The 14,499-nt window shown below is 39.4% G+C and overlaps 1 protein-coding gene across 1 annotated transcript in view; it reads left to right on the top strand.

Moving 5' to 3' along the window:
- Positions 1 to 14,499, top strand: part of PHEX (phosphate regulating endopeptidase homolog X-linked) — a 227,189-nt gene that overhangs the window by 155,366 nt on the left and 57,324 nt on the right. Inside the window, 1 exon segment of the mRNA XM_033195320.1 lies at positions 11,864 to 11,922. Within this exon segment, the coding sequence (XP_033051211.1) occupies positions 11,864 to 11,922 (59 nt within the window).

Consider the following 14,499-nt stretch of genomic DNA (forward strand, 5'->3'; position numbering starts at 1 on the left):
GTTCTTTAGTGGCGATTTCTGAGATTTCAGTGCACCCATCACCTGAGCATCTACATGTACACTGTATCAGTGTGTAGTATTTTATTCCTCATCCCCCTCCCACTCTTTTCCCCAGGTCTCCAAAGTCCATTGTATCATTCTTACCCCTTTGTGTCCTCATAGCTTAGCTCCCTCTTAGGAGTGAGGACATACAATGTTTGGTTTTCCATTCCTGAGTTACATAAGATAATGGTCTCCAATTCCATCCAGGTTGCTGTGAATGGCATTATTTCATTCCTTTTTATGGCTGACAACTCCAGAATTTCCATTTGTTTTTTATAGTTTCTATTTCTCTGTTGTAATTCTTTGTTAAGTCATTGTCATCATATTTTTCTATTTATTCTTTGAATAAAATTTATTTTAGTTCTTTAAAGTCATCTATAATAGCCACTTTCAAGTCTTTGCTAAATCTAATATCTGGGCTCAACTAACTGGAGTTAGTTTCTATTGATTGCTTTTTTTTTTTTTTTTTTTACAGTTTTTCCTTTGCATAACATTTTTTTTGTTGTTGCTAATGACAGTTTGTGTGTTGTAGCAACTCTGGATTCTGATTTATTTTTCTGGGGCTTTTTTTTTTTTTTTTTAAAGTAACTGTCCTAACTTATACTACAGAATAGATCTTCTCTGTAGTATGCAGCTGTCGATGTCTCTGCTGAGTTTTTAACTCTTATTTTAGGTTTTAGCCTCACTTCCTAATGGTTGTGCCTGTGTCTACATAGCTCAGTGCTCAGTGATTAGGTCAGAGCTTGTGCTCAAACACCTTGAGTCTCTAGGGTTTCTACCCTCTGCCAGTTGCTCTGTGTGTGGGTTGGGAGTACCTTCAAAGTTACAGCCAGTTCTCAGTCCACCTTCAATTTCACCTTCCACTAGGCCCTCACTGGTCTTCCCTGCACATGTGCCTAGTTTCCCAGTCAGCCAGGGATGTGTGGAGTACTTATTCAGCTCTTCTATTACTATGTCAGTTACAGGATCTCTCTCTTAAATTTCTGACTGGGTTTTCCTCATGGTTTTTACTAAGTTGGTCATTCAAAAATTAAAAAATTGTGGGTACCTAGTAGGTGTACATATTTATGAGGTACATAAGATATTTCAATACAGGCATAGAATGTGTAATAACCACATCAGGGTAAATGGGGTATCCATGGCCTCAAGCATTTATCCTTTCTTTATGTTACAAACAGTCCAATTATACACTTATTGTTATTTTTAAATCTATAATAAATTGTTGACTGTAGTCACCCTGTTATGCAATCAAATACTAGATCTTATTCATTCTATCTAACTATATTTTTGTACCCATTAACCATCCCCACTTACCTCGACCCAGTACCCTTCTCAGCCTCATTCTGCTCTCTATCTCCATGAGTTCAATTGTTTTAATTTTTAGTTTTCACCAATAAGTGAGAACATGTGAAGTTTGTTTTTCTGGGGCTGGTTTATTTCACTTAATATTCTCTAGTTTCACCCATGTTTTTGTAAATGACAAGATTTCATTCTTTTTTGTGGCTTAATAGTACTCTATTTTATATAGGTACCACATTTTCTTTATCCATTTGTCTGTTGATGAACACACAGGTTGCTTCTAAATCTTGGCTCTTGTAAACAGTTCTACAATTAACATGGGAGAGCAGATGTCTCTTTGATATACTGATTTTCTTTCTTTTAGGTATATACCCAGCAGTGGGATTGCTGGACTGTAAAGTAGCCCTATGTTTAGTTGTTTGAGGAACCTCCAAACTGTTCTCCATAGTGGTTGTACTAATTTACATTCCCTCCAACAGAGTATTGAGGGTTCTCTTTTCTCAACAGCCTCACCAGAATTTGTTTTTTCTTGTCTTTTGAATAAAAGTCATTTTCACTGGAGTAAGATGATATCTCATTGTAATTTTTGATTTGCATTTCTCTGATAATCATTGATGTTGTGCACCTTTTCATATACCTGTTTGCCTTTTGTATGTCTTCATTTGAGAAATGTCTATTCAGATCTTTGTGTCTATGTGTCTGTTTTTATGCCAATATCATGCTATTTTGGTTACTATAGCCCTGTAGTATAATCTGAAGTCAAGTAATGTGATTCCTCCAGTTTTGTTGTTTTTGCTCAGGATAACATTGGCTATTCTGGATCTTTTGTGGTTCCATATAAATTTTAGGATTTTTTTTTCTATTTCTGTGAAGAACGTCGTTGATACTTTGATGGGGATTACAGTGAATCTGTAGATTGCTTTAGATAGTATGGCATTTTCACAGTATTGATTCTTCTAATCCATTCACATGGAATAGCTTTACTTTTTTGTGTCCTCTTCAATTTCTTGCATCGACGTGTTTATAGTTTTCATTGTAGAGACCTTTCACTTCTTTGGCTAAGTTTATTCCTAGGTATTTTATTTCATTTGCAGCTATTGTAAATGAGATTATTTTCTTGACTTCTTTTACAGATTGCTTTCTCTTAGAAAATAGAAATCCTACGGATATTTGTATGTTGATTTTGTATCCTGCAACTTTACTCAATTTGTTTATCATTTTAATAGTTTTTTGGTGGAGTCTTTAGATTTTTCCAAATATAAGATCATATTGTCTACAAACAGGGGTAATTTGACTTCTTTCTTTCTTTTTTTTTTTTTTTTTTTTTTTTTTTGAGACAGAGTCTCGCTCTCTCGCCCAGACTGGAGTGCGGTGGCGCATGGTCTCTGATCACTGCAAGCTCCGCCTCCCAGGTTCACGCCATTCTCCTGCCTCAGCCTCCCCAGTAGCTGGGACTACAAGCGCCTGCCACCATGCCCAGCTAATTTTTTGTATTTTGTTTTCAGTAGAGACGGGGTTTTACCGTGTTAGCCAGGATGGTCTCGATCTCCTGACCTCGTGATCCACCCGCCTCGGCCTCCCAAAGTGCTGGGATTACAGGCGTGAGCCACTGTGCCCGGCCAACTTCTTTCTTTCTAATTTGGATGCCCCTTATTTCTTTCTGTTGTCTGATTACTCTAGCTAGGACTTCTAGTACTATGTTGAATAATAGTGGTAAAAGTGGGCATCCTTGTCTTGTCTAGATCTTAGAGGAAAGGCTTTCAGTTTTTCCCTATTCAGTGTGATACTAGCTGTGGCTCTGTCATATATGGCTATTACTGTGTTGAGGTATATTCCTTCCATACCCAGTTTTTTCAGGGTTTTTATCCTGAAACGATGTTGGATTTTATTAAATGCTTCTTTAGCATCAATTTACATGATCATATGCCCTGTGTTTCTTCCCACTGTGATAGGACAGCACTGAGTTCCAGTGCAAAGTCCCACAACCACTGTACTCTCCTTCCCCCAAGCACACAGATTTTTCTCTCTGTGCCCATGTTGCTGCTGCCAGGGAGTGAGGGAAGGGTGGTGTAGGCAGTTCAAGACTGGCTTCCTACCCTCTTCAGTGCCTCTTTCTTTGATGTGATGTTAAAACCAGGTATTGTGATTGTTCACCTGGATTTTGGTTCTTATGAAGATGCTTTGTGTGTGTGTGTGCGCGCGAGCGTGTGTTTGTGTGGCTAGTTGTTCAGTTTGATGTTCCTGCAGGGAGGACACTTGCTGGAGGTTTCTCTTCAACCTTCTTGCTCTACTTCATCCTCTACGTTGGCCAATTTTACTGACAAAGCTGTGGCTTTTCACTCCCACCCCCAGTTGAGTCTACCCACTGGGGCAGCAAAGCTGCTGATTTCCCAGCCAGCCTTTTTCTGACAAATCTAAGGTCTCAATGAGCTAGGAGGGACAGGAGTAGTCTCAGGCAAAAAGGCCATAGTGCCTGCTCTACTTAATGCCAAGCTGTAGCAGTTTTTAAATATTAAATTTTGTTTAATTTATTGCTCCTCCTTGATCAATTCCCAGATTCCTAAAATGGCTGTTTGTTGACAGTGTTGTCCAGTTTTATACTTGGTTTTTGTAGAAATGATTTGTCAACCTTCTCGTGCCATTATAACTGCAAGCCTGGCTTCCATGGGTTACCATTTTTTTTCATGGTCCACTTTTTAACCTTGGCTAATATTCTGATTTCTCGATCTTTGACTGGTTCTTTTTATGCTCCCTAGTCTCTTGCCACTCTCCCTTTCAAGTCCCTGTTCTGTCCTGGCTTCTAGAAACTCTGAGCCCCCGTGCTTTCCCTTGGCTTAAGTGATGATTACCACTTCTCCCTCTTATGTTTCCATCCGACCATCCCTGATCTCTGTCTTTCAAACCTTCCTATAATATGCACCTGAAGAATTCACTGGCAGTTACTGACTTGAAGAGGTAGGCCTAAAGCTGAATCTCTCCCATACCTATCCCTGACTCCAGTCAAAAGCACAAAGGAAAAAAGCAGAAGGCTTTAGAACTGCTTTGAAAAATGATAGACAATGGTTTAAAGCCATTTGCTCCACTGTCTTTGGTTCTTTCCTGTCATCACATTATTTCTCAGTCCACCTGTCCTGTTTCATTCCAATCTAAATTATTCAGTAGTTTTAGATTTAGACTTCTTAAATCCAATACTCAACTCTGATGACTTCGGCAAATGATTTCCAGTATCCCTATGACCATCTACATGTAATACGGTAGTCACAGATCTGTATAATCTTGCCCTTTAATATTTGCTTCAGATCAGTTCCAACTCTTTTTTTAAAAAAAAAAATCTGTGGAAAATTGAAGGGTTTCACCAATTTTTTGGTGAATTTTCAGGGGCTCCTGCATATTGGCAATACAGCCAGTCTAATTCTTTGATTTCAAAATGTCATTATTCATTTAGGTGTGTAGAAAGGCCTGGATTAGTAATTGAAAAACTTCTAAATGTATTATCTTTAACATCATCCTGAGATACTAATGAACTGTCAGATTCTAATGGTCTTAACTATTTCTAATATTTTATTCATGCCTTAGAAATATACTGCTTTGTCGCTTAGGCAAACTGAGATTTGTGTGGTTTTCTTTTCTGTCATTGAAAAACAAATAGCTCTTTCACAAGGGTGTTAAATTGGTTAACTTTTGGGAAAAGTTCTCCAGAAATGAAAATCAGTGCAATGCTTACAATTCTTGTTTCCTCAGTCTATATGTCTATTTCAGGGAAATAACATTTAGGAATTTAAGGTCTTCTTTGCATAGTAAAGGGATATGAGTAAATTCCTTTTCTTTTTTTAAAGGAAACATCTGGCTGGTCCTTTTCAGGCATTGTAGAGAATTTTAGCCTCATGATACTCATTGGCTTGAATTGACATCTTTCGGTTCTGAAAATTCATGAGTTAATCGAGTGGGGATGATTCTGGAGTAGCTCTACTACACTAGTTTACTTTGAACAGCACATCACGATTATATTTTCACAAAGCCCTGAAATAACATTTTGCTTCTTTGTGGGTGTAAGAGATAAAGACCCTTTATCTTTCATTCTCATGGAATCCATTTTAGCTGCACTAATGTGCATTAAGAAGTTTCTAAGGCAATGGGAAATGTCAGCAAGAATGAAATTAATTGGGTGGCCATCCCTGAAGGTACATATTTAGGGGTTGGTTCACAGAATTGTCACTTCATCAGCTTGCTTAAAAATAGAGGATTTACTTACTGCTCGGCTTGAGTTGAAAGTAATTTCTTTCCCTCAGGATCACCTTCTTTGACAGAAATTATTTTAAGTCAGTCTCACTATTAACTCACTCTCATTCTACTGTGACCAAACATGTCTGAATTCTCTATCTTTTGAAAAAAATGTAAAGATATATTAAATGTCTTTATAAATTATGTTCCTGCCCAGAACTTTTGTTTGCAAAAGCATTATCTATGGCATGGAATGGGAGTGATATAATCTGCAGGATATTAATAAGAAAGCAATAAATACACTATGGCTTTTCCATTCCATATTCCCTAGACTATCTGTAAGAGTTGATAAGAAAAACGTAAAACTTTAGCCTGATGTATATCTATTTTATATGGTCCAAAGAAATAGGGGTACCAATGTCTTTTTCTTCAGATTCTTGTATTTTGGTATTATATTCCTTTTATGTATCACATTCTCCAGTATAATTTCGTCCCCATTATTTTGGGATTTGAAATTTCTATGAGACCTCTCCCTACCTTATCCACCAAATCCTTTCTCAAACACACACTGCAGAAGCACCCTAAAGACATAGTAAGAAGAATTTAAAGCACTTGAATGATATTCTGTGTTTATTCAAGTGGATGTATACATAGCAATAAGTTCATTTTAATGGATTTGTGATCTTCTGTTCAGCACATACCATTTGGACAGCAATGTGTTGTCCAGTTGGAAGCTACTCTGTTCTCAGAAGGCTTTATCCAGTCCTCATACATTGCCCCTACATCTTAGAGCCAGCAGAGTGTCAAATCCTTCTCACCCGGGACTATCCCTGCCTTCCTGCTCTGCACTGGCTCCTCCGACTTCCTCCTCTGTTGCATCTTTCTGATTCCAGCCAAACAAGGTTGTCTGCTTTAAGGGCTTGTGATTAGATTGAGCCTACCTGAATAATCCAGGATAATCTCTCTATTTTAAGGTCCTTAAGCTTAATTACACCTGTAAAGTCCTTCTTACTATGTGATGTAACATGTTCATAGGATCCAGGGATTAGGACTTGGCCATAATTTTACCTACTACAGGTAGCCAAGTTAGGTCAATAGAGGTGCTTTCCCGTTCACTGTTTCCTCAGGAAAGTAGGCCAACCAGCAGTCAAAGCCCATAAGCAACTTAAAATCTTGTTGGGAGATAAGCTGTGCAAACTCAGATGCCTTCAGGGGCCAGCCAGTTAACAAATGGTTGACCTACATGGGTGTAAACAACAGGGAGTGGTGGGGACTGTGGAAAACTAGTAACTACACACACCACTTAAATAAATTCCAATTCAATCGTTTGTTAAGCCATTGTGTTCGGCAAGCAAAACAGTTTTCTGGGAAGATTCAGCCCGTTGGGTTGGACTTAGTCTGTGGATAGCCAACTTTTCAGCACTCCATTTATCTATTGCTGTGTGACAAACCTCCCCCAAATTTAGAGTATTGAAACAGCAGTAATTATTTTTCTCTCTCATGGTTCTGGGGATCACTAGGCTCAGCTGCATGGTTCTTGTTTGTGGGGTTTTTTTTTGTTTGTTTTTGCTTTTTCTTTGTTTGTTTTTCACAGAGTCTGGCTGTGTCACCCAGGCTGGAGTACATTGGCGTGATCTCAGCTCACTGCAACCTCCGTCTCCCAGATTCAAGTGATTCTCCTGCCTCAGCCTCCTGAGTAGCTGAGATTACAGGTGCCCGCCACCAAGCTCAGCTAATTTTTGTAGTTTTAGTACAGACAGCATTTCACCATGTTGGCCAGGCTGGTTTCAAACTCCTGACTTCAGGTGATCTGCCCATCTCAGCCTCCCAAAGCACTGGGATTACGGGTGTGAGCCACTGCACCTGGCCATTTGTGGTCTTTCATGTAGTTCCAGTCAGATAGTGGCTGGGGCTGGTGTCATATGGAAGGCTACCTCTCTCACATGGCTAATGGTTGATGCTGACTGTTGATTAGAACATCTACATATGGCCTCTTCATGTATGTTGGGTTTTCTTACAGCATGTTGATTGATATAGAAACTTCAAAGAGCAGCTTTTCTGAGAAAGAGGGAGGGAGGGAGGGTGGGAGGGTGTGCTTGTATGCATCAGGGGGAGGTTGTATCACCTTTCGTTACCTAGCCTTGGGAGTCACACTGTCATTTCTGCTGCATATTATTCTTTAGAAGTGAGTCGCTAAGGCTAACCCATAATCAAGGGGAGAGGAATTTCGATTCCATCTCTTAATGGGAGGAGTGTAAAAAAGTTCACAAACACATATTAAAACTAGCACATGTAGCCTTACATTAGAGAATAGTAAAACTAAATATATAATAAACTTGGATGTAATACGGGAGATATACAAAATGCTTAACAGCTGGTTTGGCATGGGCCCTGAGCAAATAGAAGGAATAACAGCATCAACAACTGGTAGGATCTACTGGTGCAGCTGCTTAATATCAGCTCTGGGTATTATCAAGGCTCCAAACGTGCCCTAGAGTCAATAAGAGCCCTGGGAGCTCAGGAATGGTAAGATCATGTGTCTGAAATAAGATGTTTTCGTTATTCTTGTTGAAGCTTCAGAAGCTGCATTAAGTTCTAGTTTCAGAGATTGGTTGTTTGGTTTGCTTTGTCTACCTTTGTCTACCAGCAGTTAGGAACATTTTCCCTGCATAGCCCTTACCTGAATGTTTTAAAAGTTTGTTATTTTAAAGAGAGGAGAGTTGGGAAGAACAAAAAGAGAAGGGACAAGCTCTAGGAATACACATTATCTTTTGTATATATTATGATTCAGTCCAATGCTATTTAGAAGCCAAGGCACCCACCTGGATTTTCCCCTCTTGACTTAGAAATGTTGGATTCTTAGGATAGTGTATTAGTTTCCTATTGCTACTGTAACAAACTCCTAAAACCTTAGCAGCTTAAAACAACACAGATTTATTATCTCACAGTTCTCTAGGTCAGAAGTCTGGGGTAGCTTGGTTGTTTCTCTGCTTTGGATTTTATAAGGCTGAAATGAAGAGTGTCAGCCGGCTGGGCTTTTATGGGGAGGCTCTGGGAAGAATCCCCTTCCAAGGGGATTTAGGTTGTTGGCAGAATCCAGTTCTTTCTGGTTGTAGGGGTAAGGTCTTTACTTCCTTGCTGACTATTGCCTGGAAGCTACTCTTTGTTCTCAGAAGGCTTTATCCAGTCCTCATACATTGCCCCTACGTCTTAGAGCCAGCAGAGTGTCAAATCCTTCTCACCCCGGACTATCCCTGCCTTCCTGCTCTGCAGTGGCTCCTCTGACTTCCTCCTCTGTTGCATCTCTCTGATTCCAGCCAAACAAGGTTAGACAACCTTGTTTGGGCTTGTGATTCTTTAAGGCTTGTGATTACATTGAGCCTACCTGAATAATCCAGGATAATCTCTCTGTTTTAAGGTCCTTAAGCTTAATTACACCTGTAAAGTCCTTCTTACTATGTGATGTAACATGTTCATAGGATCCAGGGATTAGGAGTTGGCCATAATTTTACCTACTGCAGGTAGCCAAGTTAGGTCAATAGAGGTGCTTTCCCGTTCACTGTTTCCTCAGGAAAGTAGGCCGACCAGCAAGTTTATGTTAAACACTAGGGCTTAATTGAAATACCCTAAATTTGAAGGAAAAGAATATGCATTTTATGGAAATATGTCTAGGTTTCGGTTTTGAAAAGAGAGGAGGCACTCTTTCTTGATTTCCAGTAATGTCTACAGTATAATATAATGCTTAGGAGAACTGGTTTGAAGTCAGACAGACCAGGCCTTGTGCAAGTACATAATGCTCCCAAGTCTCATTATCCTCATCTGTGAAATGGGCTAATAATTCCTATGTTGCCGTGGGGAAAAACTGATGAATAGAAGGTGCTTAGGACATAGTAAGTGCTCAGTGAATGTTAGCTAATAATAAGGACAATGAAAACAGAATGACATATTCTTAGACTTCTTTACAGTTGGGGAGAAGGTATGAGTTTATCAACTAGTGTCAACAATTGGATTTCGCATTAGTTTCATATTAACCTGACATAAATTAATTTGTTAGTCTGACATAATTATTTTATTAGAGATAAATGAGTAAAACAATTGTTCTAGAAAGGGATTTATACACATATTTTTTTCTTTCTTTCCTTTTTTATTTTTTTAGAGACTCGAACTTCTGGGCTCAGGCAGTCCTCCTGCCTCAGCCTCCCAAGTAGCTGAAACTATATTTGCATACCATTGCTGGGCTTATGAGTTTATTTTTAGCAATTTAGCTTAAGATGAATTGCTTGGTTTTAATCATAACAAGCAGTCACTGAAACTTACAACCATCTAAGTCAGGGGTTGGCCACTATGCCTGCGGGCTAAATCTCACCTGCTGCCTGTTTTTGTATGGCCCGTGAGCTAAGAATAATTTTTAGAGATAAATTTTTGCAGTTGGTTTGATGATGGGGAAGCCCTAACTTCATTTGGTTTTTTGTTTTTGTTTTTTAATTAAAATAATTTTTGTTGGTATGTAGTAATTGTAAATATTTATGGGGTACATGAGATATTTTGATACAGGCCTGCAATGCATAATCACATCATGGAAAATGGGAGTACCTATCCCCTCAAGCATTTATCCTTTGTGTTACAAACATCCTCTTATATTATTTTCGTTATTTTAAAATGTACAATTATTATTGACTATAGTCACCCTGTTGTGCTATCAAATACTAGATCTTATTCATTCTTTCTAACTATATATTTTTTGTACCCATTACTCATCCCCACTTCTCCCCCATTCCCCTACTGCCCTTCCCAGCCTCTGGTAACCATGCTTCTACTCTCTATCTCCATGATTTCAATTGTTTTAGTTTTTAGATCCCACAAATACCTGAGAACATGCAATGTTTGTCTTTCTGTGCCTGGCTTATTTCACTTAACGTAATGACCTCCAGTTCCATCCATGTGTTGCAAATGACAGGGTCTCATTCTTTTTTCTGGCTGAATAGTACTCCATTGTGTATATGTACCATATTTTCTTTATCCATTCATCTGTTGGTGGACACTTAGGTTGCTTCCAAATCTTGGCTATTGTGAACGGTGCTGCAACAAACATGGGAGTACAGATATCTCATCAATTCTTTTCTTTCCTTTGGATATGTACCCAGCAGTAGGGCTGTTGGATCATATGGTAGCTCTATTTTAGTTTTTTGAGGAACCTGCAAATTGGATAAGAATAACTTAGAACCCCAATTAAGCAAAATGTTATCTCACCCCAAAATAATTCCATTATTTTCATTAATAGGCCTGTATTAGAAATAATTGTACTCAGCTGGGCATGGTGGCTCACGCCTGTAATTGCAGCACTTTGGGAGGCTGAAGTGGGCGGATCACTTGAGGTCTGGAATTTGAGACCAGCCTGGCCAACATGCTGAAACCCTGTCTCTGAAAGAAAAAAAAAAAAGAAATAATTGTACTTGATTACTATTATTATTTTTTGAATTTCATCAATAAAATTTGTGGACAATTTGCTCTTAAGTACCTACGTAATATCCTTGATTTTGCCTCTTTGCCTGTAAAGCCTAAAATATTTACGATCTCACTCTTTACAGAAAAAAATTTGCTGACTGCTGATCCAAGTAACCTATTGTGCATTTAAGATTTGGGTGTAGACTCCCCTTAGATAGAAGGGATCCTTAAGATGTCCTAATGCAATGCCTTAATTTTATAGCTAAAACGAAACCCCAGGAAAGTAGGTGACTCTTCCCACACAATTCAGCTAGTTAGTGATAGAGGCAGTACACTTTCCACTGGAGCAGGCAGACCCTCTGGGTAGCATAGTTGGACTTTATTCATCTTTCTTTAAATGGACCTCTGTGTTGTCACCAATCCAGAACTTTTTAAAGGACAGGCCAGCGGTGATGCAGCATAGAAACACAGTTGTCCATTCAACCCATTGAATAGGGCCTGGCAAATATATACTTGCTGTGTTTCCATTTCAGGGAGAGCCCTTTAGAGTCTAGAATTTCTCATTAAAACCTTTTCAAAAGCACTGGTATGCTGACTTTTTTTTTCTGTTAGGTTAGTAACAATAAATAACTGTGCATGTTAATATGTTTTCATTGAGCCATGTTCAATTTAGGATGAGATTGTTCATTGAGCAGTACAGTCACCCTAAACTGAGGGAATAATTTCCCCTCATGTCCAACATCCCCATTGTTCCGTGGTTATCTGCTAATAAACCCAGCCATGCTGTGTCTGTTTTTGCTTGCCTCCTGCCTGTATAATGATGATTACTCTCTGGCATTTGTTTCTTTTTCTACAGGTGGTTTACAAATCCAACGACCGTCAATGCCTTCTACAGTGCATCCACCAACCAGATCCGTGAGTACTGCTTCCTTGTCTCCTTGGTAATCTGGCATAAAATGGAAGGAGCTTTTCCATGACTGATGGAGGGTAAGGCATTCCTTATTTCCCCCAAAAGTGGCAGGGTATGCTGGTGAAGGAAGGTTGTTTTCCTACCTATATGCCAAATTTTCCTCACTCTCTTCACCTTACTAGTTTTTTTAAAAGCTTTATGTCACCATTGATGGAAAAAAAATCAACTACAGTAAACCAAATTAAACCATAATGAAGTTTGCCATGAAAAGGAGCAAGTTTCCACTTTCCTCTCATAATGGCCTTACTGATTTTGTTCATACCATTTTGTTCGTTCCTAGGATTGGTGGGGGAAACAGCAGGTAACTGAGCAGATTGTAGAACCTGAGAGGACCATCTGTATGTAAGAAAGAAGCTTGGAAATATTCTTATTAACGCTAGGAAGTTATGTCTTGAGGTTTTCTACTTACATGTATCAGGTATATGTAATTAAAAATACCATGATAAATTTTAAAAATTATTATTTTTATTATTTTTTCAAGACAGAGTCTCCCTCTGTCACCTAGGCTGGAGTTTAGTGGTGTGATCTTGGCTCACTGCAACCTCTGCCTCCCAGGTTCAAGTTATTCTTGTGCCTCAGCCTTCTGAGTAGCTGGGAGTACAGGTGTGCACCACCATGCCCAGCTAAATTTTTTTTATTTGTATTTTAGTAGAGATGGGGTTTTGCCATGTTCACTAGGCTAGTCTCAAACTCCTGGCCTCAAGTGATCTGCCCACCTTGGCCTTCCAAAGTGTTGGGATTAAGAGGCGTGAGCCACTGCACCTGGCCTTAAAACATTATTAAGATCTGTTTGGCACAAATAAAAAGTCTGACAGCATCCAGCCTTGGCAGTAAGGACACACACTCATTGCTGGTGGCAAGATAGATTAGCTCATCCACTTTGCAGGGCAATTTGACAATATCTCAAAAAGCTGCAGATGTCCATGCGTACCTGTGACCGTGACCTGTGCTCCTGGAATGTGCTCTAGTGCTGTGATTCTTGAAATGTGGTCCTTGGACCTGCAGTAATAGCATCATGGGGGATCTTGTTAGAAATGCTAATTCCCAGGCCCCACCTTAGATCTGTTGATCAAACTTTGGATGTGGAGCTCAGAAATCTGGTGCAATAAAACCTGCAAGTGATTGTAATATATGCTAAAGTTTGGGAACAGCTACCCTAGATAACTCTTGCACAAGGCATAAAGAAGCCCAAGCGAAAATGCTCATAACAGTATTTATAATACTAGAAAAAGCAAAATAACCTACGTATTCCTGTGCAGGAAGATGAGTCAAATGTGGCATATTCACACAAAGGAATACCATAAAGCAGTGAAAAATGAGCAATATAAACATGGATGAATTTCACAAGTATTAGGTTGTGCAGAAAAATACAACTTGGGAAAATATATCAAGTATGATATATGATATAAATAAAGTTGAAACTCATGCAGAACAATTCTACACATTGTTTGGCGGTCCATCCATTTGCAGTGTAAGTGTAAAGACATTCATGAGAATGACAGACACCAAATTCTGGTTGGTGGTGGCTTGTCTTGGGGAAGGTGGGCAACTCCTGCTCAAATCCTTGCTGGTTTCTCCTCATCTCCTATAGCTCTAAATGATGGCATGCCCCAAGGCTCAGTCCTTGCACCTTTTCTGTTCTCTTTTCTCCATCTTTGCTCACTTGCTTGGTGATAACATCTAATCTCATGGTTTTAATCACATTTCTATGGTGTTGAATGCAGGGGATGGAATTTACCACCCTTGTTCATACCACTACTGTCTCCCACCTGGATTATGGGATACATTTCTCATTGGCCTCCCTGCTTTGTTCTTACCCCCCTTCAGTCTATTCTAAATATAATATTGTAGCAATTTTAAGACTTTTTACAATCACATCATGTCAGTTCTTTGCTCAAAAGCTTTTATCAACATCCCATCTCACTCAGAGAAAGAACCAAATTATTTATAATGGCCTTAAGGTCTGTTATCTTTCTGCCCGTAACTCCTGCTACTCTCCCTCTTCCTCCCTCCTTCTGTTCCAGCCACACTGGCCTCCTTCGTGTTTGCAGAGCACATCTGACACGCTCTGCTCTGGGGATATTTATACCTGGGGTTCGCTTTCTCTTGGAAAACTTCCCCAAGTGACCTGCCTGGTTTATGCTCCCATTGCCTTCAAATCTTTATTCAAAGGCCAGGCCACCTCAGGGAGGCATCCTGCCTTCCCTCTGGCCAGTCAGCCAGTCTGCCGTGGGTCCTCCATACTGGCTGTTGTTCCTACAGGACTCTGGTCAGAGGGGACAGCTGGAAGGCTGTGGCTGCCCACTACTAGCTGGCACATCTTCTTAGAGCCGCCATCGTGTGGCCACTGTTAGGAATAGCAGTCTCTGCCCGACTTTGGTCTGAGAGAGAAATGAACAGAAAGAAGACAGACAAGCAGATGGCGGGATTTTTTAATTTATACGTTAATTTACATAACCAAGTAAGTTGTTAAATATTTTGAATGTCACTTCTTACTATATAAATATTCATTATCACTAAGC

The sequence above is a fragment of the Trachypithecus francoisi genome, unplaced genomic scaffold (assembly GCF_009764315.1).
Source record: "Trachypithecus francoisi isolate TF-2019V2 unplaced genomic scaffold, Tfra_2.0 Contig01603, whole genome shotgun sequence".
In the NCBI taxonomy this organism is placed as follows: Eukaryota; Metazoa; Chordata; class Mammalia; order Primates; family Cercopithecidae; genus Trachypithecus; species Trachypithecus francoisi.